Source organism: Myotis brandtii, unplaced genomic scaffold (genome assembly GCF_000412655.1).
Source record: "Myotis brandtii unplaced genomic scaffold, ASM41265v1 scaffold2271, whole genome shotgun sequence".
Taxonomy (NCBI): Eukaryota; Metazoa; Chordata; class Mammalia; order Chiroptera; family Vespertilionidae; genus Myotis; species Myotis brandtii.
This window is the reverse complement of record NW_005358524.1, coordinates 143,622-161,013: the sequence shown is the minus strand read 5'-3', so window position 1 is coordinate 161,013 and position 17,392 is coordinate 143,622. Positions and strand designations below refer to the sequence as shown.

Sequence of the window (17,392 nt, the reverse complement as noted above, 5' to 3'; positions counted from 1 at the left end):
TTCTGGGGTTTTGTTTAGCTTCTATATTTGTTACAATGTTTCAAAACGCAAGCTCAGAGGCCGGCAAGGCAGGCGGGGAACGTTGGAATCCTCCGTCACTGAAGCAAGCAAGCCTCATGTTCGCTTCCAGCTGCTTGGCTGCCAGCCGCCATCTTGGCTGGCAGTTAATTTGCATATCGCCCTGATTCGCCAATGGGAAGGGTAGCGGTCATACGCTAATTACCATGTTTCTCTTTTATTAGATAGGATGATTTTTTAATACTTCATTTTGTTTATATGGTGTATTACGTTCATTGATTTGTGGAGATAGAACCAAACTTGAATTTCAGGAATAAATCCCACTTGAATGTGCTGTGTGATATTTTTAATGTATTGCTGAATTCAGTTTGCTAATATTTTGTTAGGGATTTTTGTATCTATGTTCATTGGGATATGGGCCAGTCATTTCCTCCTTCTTTTCCTCCTTCTTCTTCCTCCTCTTCTTTGTCTTCTCTTCCTCCTCCACCACCTCCTTCTCCTTTTCTTGCTTTGGCACGGTCTCTGTCTGGTTTTGATATGCTGTCTCATAAAATAAGTTTAGACACTTTCCCCCCTCTTCAATTTTTGAGAATAGTTTGAGAATGATGAATATCAATTCTTCTTTGAATGCTTGGTAGAATTGAGATGTGAAGCCATCTGGCCCTAGATTTTTGTTTATTGAGAATGATTCTTCTCTGATTCAATTTTGATCTAGCGATCAGTCTGTTCAAATTTTATGTTTCTTCCTGATTCACTCTTGGAAGATTATATGGTTTTAAGAATTTATTCATTTCTCCTAGGTCAGTGGTCAGCAAACTCATTAGTCAACAGAGCCAAATATCAACAGTACAACAATTGAAATTTCTTTTGAGAGCCAAATTTTTTAAACTTAAACTATATAGGTAGGTACATTGTTATTAACTTAATTATGGTACTCCTAAGGCTAAGAAGAGCCACACTCAAGGGGCCAAAGAGCTGCATGTGGCTTGTGAGCCGCAGTTTGCCAACCACTGTCCTAGGTTGTCCAATTGTTGGTATTTAAATGTTCATAGTATCTATATACATAAAAGCCTAATATGCAAACTGTACCCTTGGTAATTTGACCCACCAGGAGTTGGATCACTTGCTATGACATGCGCTGACCACCAGTGGGTGGTGTGGAATAAAGGAATGCCCCGGCTGCCAGCTGACAGCCACTAGGGACCATACCCATGCACTAATTTTGTGCACTGGGCCTCTAGTTTTCTTATAATCTTTTGTATTTTTGTGGTGTTGCTTGTCTCCATTTTTTGTTTCTCATGTAATTTATTTAGGTCTTCTCTCTTTTTTTCCTGATGAGTCTGGCTAAAGTTTTATGTATTTTGTTTATCTTTTCAAAGAACCAGCTCCTAGTTTCATTGATATTTTCTATTATCCTTTTAGTCTCTATTTTATTTATTTCTGCTCTGATCTTTATTGTTTTGTTCCTTGTACTCACTTTAGGCTTTGTTAGTTTTTCTTTTTCTAGTTACTTTAGGTGTAAGTTTAGATTGTTTGCTTGAATTCTTTCTTGTTCCTTGAGGTAGGCCCAATGCTTTGAATGTCCACCTTAGAACTGCTTTTGCTATGTCTCAAGGATTTTGGATGTTGTGTTTTCATTTTCATTTCTCTCAAGATGGTTTTTTTATTTACTCCTTGATTTCTTTATTAACCTATTATTTGTTTAGTTCCATGTTGTTTAGTGTCCATGTGGTTTTTTTTCCCAATTTTCTTCTTATGATTTATTTCTAATTTCATACTGTTGTTATTGGAGAAGATTCTTGATATGATTTCAATTTTTAAAAAATTTACTGAGACTTTTTTGTGGACGAGCATGTGGTTTATTTTAGAGAAATGGTCCATGAGTACTTGAAAATAAAGTATATTATTCTGATTCTGGCTGGAATGTTCTGTATCTGTTCAGTGTATCTATTCTAGTGTGTCATTTAAGACTATTGTTACCTCATTGATTTTTTTTGTCTAAATAATTTATTCATTAATGTAAGTGGGGTGTTAAAGTTCTCTGCTATTATTGTGTTATAGTCAATTCTATCTTTATGTTATTAACATTTGCTTTAAATATTTAGGTGTTCTTAATGCTTAATGCATAGATGTTTATAAATGTTATGTTCTTTTGTTAGATTGATCAATTTATCATTATGTAATGCCCTTTTTGTCTCTTATTATAGTTTTTGTTTTAAAGTCTATTTTGTTTGACATAACTATCGCTACTGCAGCTTTCATTTTCATTTGCATGAAATACCTTTTTCCATCTCTTCACTTTTTGTCTGTTTGTGTCTTTCAAACTGAATGAGACTCTTATAGGCAGCATATGCACAGGTCTTGTTTTTGAATCTATCCAATCACCCTGTCTTTTGATTGTAATATTTAGTCCATTCACACTTAAAGTAATTATTATTTATTATTTATTATTTATTATTTAAAATATATTTTATTGATTTTTTACAGAGAGGAAGGGAGAGAGATAGAGAGTTAGAAACGTCGATGAGAGAGAAACATCGATCAGCTGCCTCCTACACACCTCCTATTGGGGATGTGCCCACAACCAAGGTACATGCCCTTGACCAGAATCGGACCTGGGACCTTTCAGTCCACAGGCCGATGCTCTATCCACTGAGCCAAACTGGTTATGGCTTGAAGTAATTATTGATAGGTGTATACTTATTGCCATTTTATTAATTGTTTTCTGGTTGCTTTTGTAGTTCTTTTCTGTTACTTTCTTCTTCTCTTACTCTCTTTTCTTTTTTTAAAATCCTCACTCAAGGATATTTTCCCATTAATTTTCAGAGAGAGTGGAAGAGAGAGGGAAAGACAGAAAAAAATTGAGGTGAGGGAAACATATTGATTGGTTGCCCTCTGCACGAGTATGACCAGAGCCCGGGCCAAGGAGGAGCCTGCAACTGAGGTCTGTGCTTTTGACTGGAATTGAGCCCAGACCCTTCAGTCCGCAGGCTGAAACTCTATCCACTGAGCCAAACCTGCTATGGCTCTTGCTCTCTTTTCATGTACATTGATGACTTCTTAGTGTTTGTTTGGGTTCTTTTTCTTCATTTCTAACTGTATCTATTTTAGGTTTAGGGTTGCCATAAGATTCATATATAACAAGCTGTGTGTATAGCAATGTTTTTTAAGTTGTTGCTTCAGCTCAAATGCATTCTAAAACTACATTTTTACTCACCCCAATGTTTATGTTTATTACATCATATTTTACATCTTGTTTTGTGTGTGTATCCCATAATGCATTACTGTGTTACACATGCTTTAGGTACTTTTGTGTTTTAATCTTTCTTCTAGCTCTATAATTGGTTGATCTTTTACACTTACAACGGTTTGCCTTTATCAGTGCAAATTTTTTCTTTCCAATATTTTCTTATTTTTAGTTTTGGTATTTTCCCTTTAAAGAAGTCCCCTTAACTTTTCTTCTAATGCTTGTTTAGTTGTGATGAACTCTTTCAGCATTTGCTTATCTGGGAAACTCTTTATCACTACTTTAATTGTGAATGCTAACTTTTCTGGATAGAGTATGTTAGGTTGTAGGCTACTGCCTTTCATCACTTTGAATATTTTGTGCCATTCCCTTCTGGCCTGGAAAGTATTTGCTGAAACATCAGCTGATGGTCTTATGAAGGATCCCTGGTACATAACTAGCTGCTTTTTCTCTTCCTGCCATTAAGATTCTTTAACTTTTGGCATTTTAAATATGATGTGTCTTGATATGGGCCTCTTTGGGTTCATTTTGTTTGGAATCTCTGTGCTTTCTGGATTTGGATGTCTGTTTTCCTTACCAGATTGGGGAAGTTTTCAGTCATTATCACTTTAAGTAGGTTTTACATCCCTTTCTCTCTCTCTTCTCCTTCTGGGACCCCAATGATTCAAATGTTGGCACACTTGATGTTGCCCACAGGTCCCTTAAACTATCCTCATTTTTAAAAACATTATTATTATTTTTTTTTGCTGTTCTGATTGACTTTCACTACCTTGTCTTTCAGCTTGCTGACTCATTCCCCTGTATCAACTAATCTGCTGTTGATTCCCTCTGGAGTATTTTTGTTTTCATTTCATTGATTATATTCCTCAGTTCTGATTGGTTGTTTTAAATATTTTTCTATGTCTTTGTTGAAGTTCTCACTGAGTTCATATATTCCTTTCTCTAGTTCATTGAGCATACTTATAACCAGTGTTTACTTTTAACTCTTTATCTTGTAAATTGCTTATGATTGTTTCATGGAGTCTTATTTATTTATTTATGTATGTATGTATGTATGTATGTATGTATGTATGTATGTTTCCTTATCCCTTATTGGAATACATTTCTCTGTCTCTCATTGTGGCTGTCTCTCTCTCTCTGTGTTTGTTTCTATGAATTAGGTGAAACAGCGACCTCTCCCAGGCTTGAAGGAGAGACTTTTTTAGGAGCCTCTCCTCTGTAGACTGTGTGAGCCAGGTGTCTTTAGCAGGCTAGCCGGAGCTGCAGTGGGAGTGGGCCATGGGGAGCCCTGGGGGTAAGGGGCCCTGAGCTGGAGTGGGAGTGGAAGTCCTGGGGACAAGCCACAGAGCTGGTGTGGGCCAGGTGTCTTTAGCTGGCGAGCTGGAGCTGCAGTGGGAGTGGCCATGGGAAGCCCTGGGGGTAAGGGGCCCTGTGCTGGAGCTGGAGTGGGAGTGGAAGTCCTGGGGACAAGCCACAGAGCTGGTGTGGGCCTGGGGCCTGGGGCCTGGGCCTCGTGTGCACCCTGACAACAAGGCTGGCTGAAGCACCTGACTTATGTCCTGCCCATGAGATCAAGAGGGAGGGAGAGTGTCAATGAATGACTGGCTCTTCAGGGTGCCCCTAATACCAGAGGGGGTTCCTGCAGTTCCCCTCCCACTTGCAGATGTTCTCGGTTAGTAAATGGATTTCCCTCCTTATAGTCTAGGTGCCCTTTCAGCCACTGTTTTTCACTTTACCCAGAGTGGGCGCATCTGCACATACACCCTCAGGGACCCCTGCCCACTGCAGGTCAAAGCTGGGGTGGGGTTGCCATGGTCTCTGTCTCTCCCCCCTGTATCTATGGGATTTCTCTCTTGTTGGTTGAGCAGAAGTGGTTCAGTCAGCCCTCATTTCCTCTCCAGGGGGAGGAGCTCTGTCTGCAGGTGGAAATTTAATGTGAAATGGGAGGAGGCGAGCTCAGGCCTTTCCTTCACTGTCCTCTTGGACTGGGAACCCTTGATTTATTTCTTTTTAGCTGTTTCCCATCATCTCCTTCTTGTCAGTTTGTTTCTATTGCTATAGTTTGTTAATTGTTTTATGTACTGCCTTTTAAAACTTTTGATTTAAATTATTACATAAAATATTTGAATTTTCTTCAAGTTAAAACTATTAAATAAGATATATATTCAGAAAAGTACAGATTCCTTCAACTTATTCCTTCATTTTGCCCTGTAAACAACCACTTAAAAATCCATCCCTTGTTTCTATAGATAGATAACTGGTAGGAAGAAAAATAAATAGGAAGATGAAATGAACAGGTTTATCTATATGTCCTTTCTCCTCCTCTGACTTATTAAATAAAACGCTGCATAAAACTCTGCTGCTCTTTGCTCACACGCATTGGGAGGCCACCCCACAGGAGTCTCTCACGTTCCCTCCAGGGCAGAGGATTGCACGCTGGCACATCAGGGAGCCACACGCTCCCTTGGGTGCCCAGCAGGGGCCCTGGTTGATGCTCAGATCAGGTCCACACAGGGTTTCCTGTGACAGACAGTGCGTTTGCCACACAAGCTGGAGGCCTCAGAAGCGCACCTTTCCCACTAGAGTGGCAGCTCTGTCCTGATGGCCTCCGGGACCTGCTCATGGGGAAGGTGCATCTCAAGGCAGAGTCAGCACAGCAGGCATTTTATCTGAGTCACAAAAAGCCTGAAGTGTGGAAGCCACCATTAGCCTAATAAAGGGGACTTCAAGAGGTACCGGGTTTAGGTACCTTCTTTTAAAAAATTAGAGAATAAAGCAAAAAGCACATGGATATATAAACAGTGAAGACATCAGATCTTTACAAGTGGCCTGCTTTTCTTTTCTTTTTTAAAAAAGAAACATATTTTAATTGATTTCAGAGAGGAAGGGAGTGGGAAAGAGAGATAGAAACATCAATGATGAGAGAGAATCATTGATCGATGCTTTCTCTATGCCCCTCCTGGGGATCGTGGCTGAAACCTGTGCATATGCCCTGACCCAGAGTTGTAGGGTGACCTCCTGGTTCATAGGTTGACACACAACCACTGAGCCACAGCACCTGGGCTAGCCTGCATTTCTTATACTTGTTGTATCCTTTCCATATCCCAGGAACAAGGGAACATGTATGCTCATCTTTGAGAAACACCGATGTAGGAGACCACTGTGTTCAGGTCCATGGCAGGCTCTCTCCTGCTCAGGAACCAAGCCAATTCCAGGAGGGAAAACTCATGAAAAAGCAGGATGGGAACAAGGAAACCTTCCAGATGCCCACATGACAAGATTCAGGAAAATAAGTGAAAATCATTGTTGTGTTGTGGTGAGATCCTCTCTTTTCTTTCTACTACCTGACCTTGAAGCCTGTGAGACAGATGATTTCACTCCATATTTGATTGCGGAACATTTTGTAAAGAAATGTGGGCAGAGGTGAGCTAAGGTGCTCAGCAGACAGCGAGAGTTGAACACACAGGGACAGGGAGGGATGGAGATAAGGTTCTGCAGCCAACACTGGGGCCTCCAGGTCCAGGGCAGGAGAGGAACCAGCAGGGAGGAGCGGCTGCGGGCTCAGGAGCCAGGACCCAGCCAGAGCCGTGGGATTCGCTCTCCTTGTGGAGTGAGAGCCCAGCAGGAAACCTCTTCAAGCTGTGAAGGGGCCTGACAGAAGGTTCTCTCCTGTCCTTGTCGCCATGGCCACCTCAGCTCAGGAGTCCTGCAGACAGAGGACAGTGCTGTTCCCAGGCCCAGCCAGCAGGGGCGCTGCCCTCCCAGGCCTCCTGCTGTGGCTCCCAAGTGAGAAGAAACATCCTGAGGCCCCAGGAGCCAAAGCTGCTTCAGAGCTGCCTCTCACCAGGCGGGAGGAGATCCTGTAGTGTAAGCGGTTGCCAAAGCCACACCCAGGCTCCCCGCTACCTGTCCCCTGGCTCGTCCCCTGCACCTTCTGTTCTAGGGAAACCAAATGTGTCCCTAAGAGAGGATTAAAGAGCGTTACCTGTGGGCTGAAGTCCAGAGTGTCCTGGGAAGAGAAGGAAGATACCACTTAAAAGATATGAAGGTAAGTGTGTCCCCAAACACAGGGTCCCTGCCCAGGCCACCTGAGCTTCTCTAGCAGCACCCCCACCTGCTGACACCAGAGCAGGGACAAGAGCAGAAGCTGAGAGCAGTGGCCCCAAAGCTGTCACATCCAGTGTCATTCTAGTGACCATAGGGCCTGGTCCACCATGTGCCCAGGATCTGCACCCAAATCCCGTGCGTGTTAACCCGTCTCTAACTCCACAACCATGACTCCTCATGTCTCCACCCTGAGAACCGGGAGCTGGTTATTTCTGCATTTCCATGAAACGTGAGACCGAAGACCGACAGGGAAAGACAGGCTTCTATGGAGTTGCCATACCCAGAGCTCACCCAGCAAAGCCACAGTTGTCCCCACCAAATTGGGGCCAAGGCTGCCAGCAGGCTCCTTACCTTTCTGAGCCCTGAAGTAGGTGAGCAGCCCCGTCCCGAGGAAGAGCAACCCCAGCACGAAACCCCCTGCTCCACTCAGCACCTTGCTCTGTGTGGATCCAGACTGGGCCCCTGAGAGAAGAAGCTGGTTTCAGTGGGTTTTGGCCCAAACCAACTTCTCTACTGGAAACCCTGAGATTGAGAGCTTGAGGGGTGGGAAAGGGGGTTGGGGAGTGGGGAGGCTGCCCTAGAAGAAGCAGAACAATAGCCATTTTCAGGAAAGAGACTGAGGTCACACTGAGCAGGTACAAGGCCCAGGCACTGGCCTCAGGTCCCCTCACAGCTGACCCAAGGCCACTGCTTCAGCCTCTTTGGCTGCGGAACCCGGGGACGGTGACCTCCAGGACTTGGCCCGGGTGACAGAGCTGCAGACGTCAGAGCAGAAGGGGCTCTCCCGTGGCAGGAAGGTCCACAGGCTGTGGAGGACGCGCCTCTTCCCAGATCACAGGGGGCAGCTCAGCGCAGGCAGAAGCACCTGCCCAGCCCACAGGGGATGGTGCCCAGGGCCAAGGGGCACCATGACTGGGAGAGTGTGATGAATTCAAAGCAGGGCAGGCATGGCGGCCTCCCAGGGCTATGGGTGTTCACAGAAGCGATCACAGGGCTACCCTGTGGCCTGTGCCGAAGGAGAGACAGAGCAAAGGAAAACGGGGTGTGGGGAGAGGGGACCCTGACCCTCAGGGACAAGCAAAGGCCCCTGTGGGGGGGGAGGCGTGTGAGGTCAGAGGGCGTCTCACTCCATTCCACGGTGACAGGGCTGGTGCTGCTGGGGTGCCGCACTTGGCAGGTGTAGACCTCCCCGCTCCGAGGAACTGTTTCCAGCATCACCAGGGTCTGGAAGGTCCACTCCCCGTTCCGGATCAGGCCCGTGGACACCACCCCAGCCTCCTCTTCCTGGCCGTTGCGCAGCCAGCGGACCTCAATGTGGCCCGGATAGAAGCCGTTCACGGAGCAGACCAGGAGGTTGTGGTGCTGCAGGCGCTGGGTCTTTGCAAATGTGGCCCGGATAGAAGCCATTCACGGAGCAGACCAGGAGGTTGTGGTGCTGCAGGTGCTGGGTCTTTGCAGGATACACAGTCACTGTGGGCTCAGCTAGGACAGAGAAGGCGGAGGGAGCCGTGAGCAAGACTGGCAGGCCCCTTGGTTGCTCCCTTTTGGCCTCGTCTCCAGTTTCAAGCTCTAGGCCTGGGCAGGCTCCTCTCAACCTCCCTGTAGCCCCGCAGGTGATTGTGCCATGAGCCTTGAATCTCTGACTACAACCCGGGCCACTGGGTTTGAGAGACGTTGAGAAAATTTGGGGGATTTTTCGTATCTTGAAACAGTTACTCATTGTTGAATGGAGTGTTTACAAATCTTTGCAAGGCACAGAGTGTGTGAGTTCCAGTGTGATTTCTGGAGCAGGGCTGCTTGGTCACATCCGGGCTGTGCCTCTTACTGGGTGATCCTGGGGGACCCTCTCTGCTCAGCTCCTCACCTGCAAAGGGGGTGGTAATACTAACTCACCGCTTAAGGACATATGAGGACCAATGGGCCTGAAACATGTACAACAGCGGCTGGAACGTAGCCGTCACTGTATGTCAGCTGTTTATCACATATGGAGAGAGAACATAAGGAAAGCAGAGGGAGAAGCTGGGGAACAGCTTGGGGAGATGGGGACTCAGGGTGTGAAGTCCTGGGAATGTGATCACACCTGAGAGCACAGAGATGGTTCCCCTGGAAGCAGGAAAGACGGGGGATTCCCTAGCTCCGGGGCTGAGTCCTGAGGGAGTGGGAGGAGCAGGGCAGCATCATTATAACACTGACAGCGACACTCACTGAGCAACCCGCTCCTTCTCAAAAGAAGTCCACTTATCATTTTATAATTGTCTCTCTTTTCAATCTGACATTTGAGCTCAGAGCAGGGTCTGGGACTCATTAACATGTGTGCTTCCTGCCTGAGGCCAGGCTCAATAAATACAGATTTGGAGGGCGAAGAGGAGGAGGAGGAAAAAATGGAAGAGGAGGAGGAAAAAGCGAAGGAGGAGGAGGAGAAAAAAAGGGAGTAGAGGAGTAGGAGGAGGAGGAGGAAGAAGATTGGGAGGAGGAGGAAGAGGAGAGGAGGAGGAGAAGGAGGAGGAGACCATGAGGAGGTGGAGGAACCTGGGGGAAACATTTTTAATGCACCCCAAAAGGGTAGATTTGAGATTGATGGTATGTCATTGCTAGCGACTTCTGAGTGCATTTCATTACCTTAAAGTTGTTTAAATTCTTAACATGGAAAGTAGTAAAACAGAATGAAAACACAAGCCAGGAGCAGGAGAAAATGCTGAATCCATGTTAGCAAAGTGTCAATCTTGCTGCCTAGAGAACCCAGAAAATCACTGAGAAAAAGGCCCGGACCCCAGGGATTACAGACAATAGGTCATTCCTAGAGCAGGAACAGCCATTAGCCAACACATACGTGAAAAATGTTCAAGAACCTTAGAAATCAAAGAAGGATAAATGTAAAGTAAAAAAACAATTTTTCACCTGAGTATTCGGCGATATTGAGTAAGATTAAAACAGAATGCAAAGTAGTTTGTCAGAACTCTAAACAGTTAACATGTAATTACTTAAATGCTGTCAGCCTGTGTAGATGTGACATCAGTGTGTTAAGTAACACATTTACAATTTAGACCCTGGCTCACCATCACCCCCTCTGTAAGCACAGGGGCACTGAGGGGGGAACAAGACACTGAGACCTGAAAGGAGCTGAGAGGCCAGAGGTGCCTCGGAGGCCCCGCCCCTCACTCCCAGCCTGACCCTCCGCCCAGGGAAAGGCCTGTACACCCAGCACCCCTATTCAAGGTCAGGGGGGGTTTGGCCAAGACAGACCGACTCCCTCCTCACACCTCCCCCCCTCCCCCTCCCCGCTGCCCCCCAAACCCTCCCCCGACTGGACAGGACTGGGCACCCCCGGAAACGCCCTACACAGGACAGGACCACAGGGTCCCCACAGCCGCCCTCAGGCCCCTCATGGGTGCTCCTCACAGCCCTGTGTGCGCACCCCCGCACCCTCCTACGCCACCAGTCCCCTCTTCTCCCACCCCCGCCTCCGCGCTCACTTTGCCGATGCACCAGGAATCTCTCAAACTCCACGTAGTTGTGTCTGCAGAGCGTGACCACATAGCCCCGCTTCTCCTCCAGGAGGCCCTCCTGGCTGTTCCAGTGCTCCCTCCCACCCCCTCCCCGCCCCTGCGCTCACTTTGCCTAGGCACCAGGAATCCCTCAGCCCCCATGTAGTTGTGTCTGCAGTATGTGTCCACCATGGCTCTCCTCAGCTCCAGTTCGCGCTCCTTGCTGTTCCAGCCCTTCTCTTCAGGCCGCCCCAGCTCGGTCACCGCCTGGAACTCCCCCAAGTCGCTGTCGAAGAGCACGTAATCCTGCCCGTTGTAGATGTATCTCAGCAGGTACCGCACCCGCTCGGTCCCGTTGGAGAAATGACACTCCTGTTTAACCTGCTCCAGGAAATGCGCTGAGGGAACAGGAAGGACCAGGCATGCTGGTTAGAGTCGATGGTGACACCGACCAGTGCAGGGCGCCATGCGGTGGGGACACAGGACCCAGCACCCCCACTGCCAGCGCCCAGGGGCCCTCCTCTGGGGCTGGGAGGCCGCAGGGCAGGGAGACCCCTGGGACCCTCAGCCCCTGGGCACCCACTGGGCTGCCCCGCGGGCTCCGGGCTCCAGGCTGGGCGAGGACTTGTGCCATCACCGCCTCCTCCTAGACCCCCCCATCACCCCCAGCCTCTCCCGTCCCCACACCCGCCTCCTCCTGTCACCCCCTGGGCAGGGGACCTCCTGCCAGGCCCCAGCTGCCCCGGGACCCAGGCAGGTAACCGGGCATCGCCCTCTGCTCTGCAGCTTAGAATTCATCAAAGTGCCCATCACAGCCCAACCACAGGCGCATCCACACAGGAGGGAGATGGCAGGAAAGGGGCGCCTGGAGCAGGGACCACAGTGTCCAAGTCCCATCAGGGGCGGGGCCAGGGCCTCTGAGTGACAGGATGTGGGGGAAGGTTGCTGTATGTGGGGGAGGGGGCACATTTCAGGAGAAGGCAATGCCACCTGCGAAGCCTGAGAGAACCCATGTGCCTCCTGGGAACCCAGAGAACAGGCTCTGAGCCCAGACAGTGAGAGGAGGGGACAGGAGCCTGGAGGAGGCATGGTGCTGAGAGCCTGGGGGTGAGTTAGGGGGGCTTCTGCTCCATGTAAGGGGAAGTACTGAGGAGTTTCAGGGGTTACACCCTAACCCCAATAGGGCGCCAGCTCTTTCCTGCATGTCCAACCCAGGAAGCGCAGAGAACCAGAACACACCTGTGGTGAAAGCAGGTGGTGGATGGAAGCTCTGACACCATCGCTGGTGTGGAGAGAGTCCCTGCAGAAATGGGAGCCCCTGACTGAGGACAGGGGGCTCCCCACGATGCACGACTCATGGAGGAGAGACGTGGAAGGTCAGCAGAGATGAGTGACCACAACTCATGACGTTTTGACAAATATCGCAAAAGGCAAAATAAACATCAACATTGTGAGCTTCAATTGATTGACTGGATACAACAAGAAAGTGCTGATTTTGTGTAACTGTCTAGGTTTTTTCTTAATAAACCATGAAGAGCTGCGTTGGAAGGTGTGTGTGTATACAGTGTGAGTCTTGAATTTTTAGAAACAGCCGGTGTCCAGCAGTGTTCTCACCCTCAGCACTATTGGCATTTGGACCAGATGATTCTGTGAGGTTGGGGTGGGTGTTGTGTACACAGTGGGCTGCACTCAGCATCCCCACCAGTTGTCAGAGACACCCCCGTGACAGCCAGACATGGTTCCAGAAATTGCCATAAGTTCCTCGTTTGTGAAGAGGGGAAAGGGGTGGTGAACCGTCTGAAAAGTCTGGGGTGAAAAATCCACTGTTGATGCAGCAGCTGGGAATCGCAATAAAAATTTAGCCAATATTGTATCTGTGGAAAGGCTTGGTCTATATGGAATTTATATTCTTTAGGTATCTGGTTCCAGTGCAGACTATTTTTATAGGAATATAAACTTGTTCAGGACCAAGATCTACCTGTTTCTTCGCGTCGCCACCCAGTCACCGAGTCATCATTTGTCCTCCACATCGTCTTCTTTCATAATCTCCAGGCCACTGGCCCACTGCTTGTCCACAGGAGCAGCTATAGCCACGGCCATTTGGTTCCTGTTCAAAGTCCCAACTAATTCACTTTCTAACTGCCTCCTGCTCCCAGTAATACCAGGAGGCATCAGGTTACCAGCCTTGGCTGGATGTGGACTTTCATTTCTATAGGCAGGTCCCTCAGAAGGGGAGCAGCTAAGATGACCCCTCACAGAGACAGATTACAAACAGGAGCAGGTCCCAGACTTTAGATGGAGACCTTCACCGAGAAGTGATGGCAGAGAGGAGGGCACTCTGCTCAGGCTCAGTCTATGTAACTTTTCACAAATTCTTCAGCACCTTCCTGACACATGAGAAGCTGAAAATAAATATGTGTGACTTGCTGTTCACGGTAGCCTGTGTGCTCAGCACTATAAGGCCAGGCTCATGGGCCCACCTGAAAGGCCGCCAGATAAAGCAAATAAAAATTCATAATTCCCAGCACATGTGGATTCAGATAAATAATTGTTGTTTCTCTGATATTCAGCTTAAATAGAGCATCCACTCTTTTCTTTGGCAAACCAAGCCCACCCGCTGATGGAATCTGAGGCGGAGGAGTGCTCTCAAACTTCTTTGTGTTCCTCACATGCCTACGACAGTCTGCACATAGTGTGAGGCCATAGGAAACTTTTCAGGTTTTAAAAGCAAAATAGATGTAAATTCCTCCTGTGTATTGGAACTTGCAGCCCTTGCACCTGCTGCCCACAACCCTGAGACACACGCTGGCCCATGGGAACATCAGAAATCTCAGCAGCAAGTCAGACCCAACCAAGCCCCTGTTCACCAGTGTGGGTAGAAGCCCAAGCTCAAGAGTGAGGAACCTAAATTAGAACATTAGCTCTCCCACTGGGTCAGATTGTAGCACCGAAGGGCCTTCTTCTTTATGTCTAATATAGATTTACTGATACTATATTCCTCACAGGATATTGTTAAATGTGGAATTAAATAATGATTCTTTCTGATGCTGATCATATAAGCACTGAATAAGTACTTTGCTATTTTAATTCTTATAACTCTTAGGAATGGAAACTCACAAGATCTTTCTATTCCTTCACTTCCTAGATCACATAATGTCTCCATCACCATTTGGCAATTGTTTTAATTAATTTTATCACTAAATATCATTTTGAACACAAGGACAGAAACATTGGTCTCTGTGTAATAACGGGATATATACACATGCACCTACTATGAAAGGACTATGCTGAGGTAGAAGAGAGGACTTTCTAGATACTGAGATCTAGACTATGTCACCTGGTCTACAACTAACCATGTGACTCTGGGTAAGTTGTTTAAACTCTCTGAATCAGATTCCATGGGTGATTACAGTTGTAATTGCTGCAGGTGAGACAGGATGGTTATGAGAGTCACACACTCAAATGTAGGCCTGGTGCATAGTAACTGCCCATGTGACGCTGCTCCATGCCGCAGGGACCAGATTTGTCTTGTCCATGACTCCACCCTCATCCCCAGGTGGTGACTGTCTGCTCTGGTCACTAATAAACGGTGGCTGTGGAATTGGTGGCTTTCATAACCAGTCACCTCTGCCTTCAAGGTCACTCCAGAGGCTCCTTGCTGATGACAGAGCATCTCTGGTTCTTGAGTCCCCAGCTTCCCTTCAAGCAGCTGACTCCCTGACCCCAGCGCACAGTCTCCCTGAGGTCGCTGCTCAGAGTCACCTGTAATCATCCCTTATATCTTCAGCTCAGGTCCCTGTGCTCAAATGGTCCAATCAGATTCCGTCTCATACACTCCACTGCCTGCTAACACCGCGCCCACCAAACCCAGTGCTCACTGCTCTGCATGTCCTCACTTCCCTGCCTCCCAGTGGTTCTCACCACACCTGGCCACACCCTCCTGGAAAAGTCTACTTCCCCTCTCTGCCCTGCATCACCTTCTCTTAGTTTTCCTCAACACACTGCACCCCTTCTCAGTGTCCTCTGGGCTCAACCCTTGGCATCTTCTTGTTCTCTCACTTTCTCTCTCACTTTCTCTCTCACTTTCTCTCTCTCTCTCTCTCTCTCTCTCTCTCTCTCTCTCTCTCTCTCTCTCTCTTTCTCTCTCTCTCTCCTCAACTTCCCTGGAATTTAACACAACACATGTGTCAATGACACAAACACAAACAACTCCTGCCCTGATTGGCCCTGAACTCGAGGCTCCTGCATTCCACTGTCCTCTTAACAGCTCCACACAAATGTCAAAAAATCATTTCAAACTTACACAAAACCTTTATTCCTAACCACTCATATATAAAAGCCTAAGCGATCATTATGATTGAACAACTGGAATGACTGCAATGACCGGTCAACCAGTCATTATGATGCACACTGATCACCAAGGGGCAGATGCTCAATGCAGGAGCTGCATCCTGGTGGTCAGTGCACTCCACAGCCAACATCCCAAGGCCAGCAGTCCCTTCCCTCATCCCTCCTGCGGTTCCTTCCCTCATCCCTCCCCTGATCCAGCAGGCCCTTTATAGCAGCAGCAGCCGCAGGCCCAATTGGGACTGGGTGAGACAGCTCTCATAGGCCCTGATTGCAGTCCAGGCCTAGCAACCCCTCCCATGCAGAATTTCATGCACCTGGGCTCAAGTTCAAGATAAAATCCTTAGGGATTTTATTCATTAACAAGTCGTGGGAATATCTCCCCCAGATCTGCTCACTTCCCCTTTCCCGCTGCCTTTGCCGCACACACTAATGAAGTCCAAGCCCGACACCTGGGCGCTCTTCCATGCTCCTCAAGAGCCCCCCAACTCCTCTTGTGAACCCTGTAATCCAATCCCCCCTGGTAGCTGGGGTTATTGTTTTTAATAAACATACGTGGGATCTCCTGTAACCCTCAGCAGGTCACATGTCTCTTCAGATAAAATTCAAACTTCTTACCCACCCGTCAGGGCCCAATATGATTTGTCTCCCGTCTTCCCCAGCCTCTTCCTATGTCAATGTCACTCCCCAACTTGCTCGCCTGCTGCAGCCTCACTAGCCTTCTTCCTGCCCCTTCAACACGGCAAAAACGTTCCCAAACTGTGGCCTCTCCCTCTCCCTCTCCCTGGGACACTTGTCCCCGAGATCTTCTCATGGGGGCTTCTCTCATCATCCAGGTCTCAAGTGTCACTTCCTCAGGGAGAGCTCCCTTAGCACTTGAACTGACGTCAGGTGAATCCACGCTCTCTGTCCCATAACCATGGGGTATTTTTTAAAGTAATTATTGTTATGAATTTTTTCTTTCTTAAGAAGCTCACGGAGAAAGGAAAGGAGATGGTGGGGAGGAACCTTGATACATCTTACATAGTAGGGAGAGGCATCAACATCACAGATTCTGCTGAGGACAGAACACAGGGATCCTCAAAGAGAGACCCTCTAATTCCTTTGACTCACATAAAATGCCACAGAAACTTTTCTCTTGGGGATAACTCAATACAGTAAATGGAGCACAGTTAGTCTGAAATCATTATTTCTCAATCCACTCAAGACCTCCATGGAAGGGGACACAGGCTGGGGAGGTTTACTGGAGGCAAGATGAGAAGAAACGGCTATACATGGAGGAGCCCCTTGCACATCTCATAGTGGCGAGCACCAGCCCCTTTTGTGGTGGAAAGAATTGGGATCCATATGGTAAAGGCAGGTGGCCACTGAAGAAAATGCCACCATTTTCTAATGGACATGGCCTGGACACAGTGACAAAGCTAATTCCCTTTCTTCCTCTCCCACAACAGCTCACCCCCAAGGTGCACTTACGTGGAGTGTTCCTGGCCCGAGCCAGGGGAGGGCTCAGTGCCATCAGCATCACCGTCAGAGCGGCCATCCAGGAGCCTCCGGGGAGCCGCAGACACACCATGCTGGAGCTCAGAGAGGACAGGGCCAGGGAGCAGGGGGGTCTCACTCAGTGAGGACTGTGACCCTTCTCCATCCACATCCCAAAAACACCAACTGAGGAACTCATTTCTTTGTTCCTGGATTGGGTCATCTCAGTACTGAGAACCAACTAGCATCAGAGATGAACAGCATCATCAGTTCCTGGTCAGAGATTCAGTAGGAAGGTCCTCTTCTGGAACTTAGAATTTCCTGCATTAAAAGCATTGCTTTGATTTAGTGCTTTGAAGGTTTGGTCTGGTTGTGTCAGAAACACTGTGTTGGGCCCTATTGTGAGGCAGCTCTGAGCTGGTCAGTGATGAGCACACAAGTTGGAATATTTTGGGAGCATTGGTCTCTCACTGCAGACAGAGCTGTTCTGCAAATGGATGTGAGTGTGCTGGGAGCTGAGGGTGAGGGAGGTGATTGCAAGTTAGGAGGCTTTCCATTTTGTCCTATTTTTTAAAAAGTCTTTATTGTTGAAAGTCTTACATAATTACTTATGTCCTTCTTTACGCCATTGACGTCTTCCTGCCCTCCCCCACCCCCACCCCCACCTCAGGCTCTCACCACCCTATTGTCTGTGTCCATGGGTTATGCA

General features: G+C 47.8%; 1 protein-coding gene across 6 annotated transcripts in view; it reads right to left on the bottom strand.

Annotated features, from left to right (window-relative positions):
* LOC102241645 (DLA class II histocompatibility antigen, DR-1 beta chain) overlaps window positions 1-17,392 on the bottom strand; it is a 155,201-nt gene that overhangs the window by 100,118 nt on the left and 37,691 nt on the right. Inside the window, exons 1-8 of one of the 6 annotated variants that reach the window (XM_014539740.1) lie at window positions 16,678-16,931; window positions 11,092-11,255; window positions 10,846-10,951; window positions 8,760-8,854; window positions 8,500-8,686; window positions 7,724-7,834; window positions 7,251-7,274; window positions 6,654-6,971 (exon numbers count right to left, since the gene is read on the bottom strand). In XM_014539740.1, coding sequence (XP_014395226.1) covers window positions 6,958-6,971; window positions 7,251-7,274; window positions 7,724-7,834; window positions 8,500-8,686; window positions 8,760-8,854; window positions 10,846-10,951; window positions 11,092-11,255; window positions 16,678-16,777 — 801 coding nt within the window. In that variant the 5' untranslated portion in view covers window positions 16,778-16,931 and the 3' untranslated portion in view covers window positions 6,654-6,957. Of the gene's footprint in view, window positions 1-6,653; window positions 6,972-7,250; window positions 7,275-7,723; window positions 7,835-8,499; window positions 8,687-8,759; window positions 8,855-10,845; window positions 10,952-10,985; window positions 11,256-16,677; window positions 16,932-17,392 lie in introns of those variants that run through there. The other 5 variants (XM_014539739.1, XM_014539736.1, XM_014539737.1 and 2 more) reach the window with 5 other exon arrangements.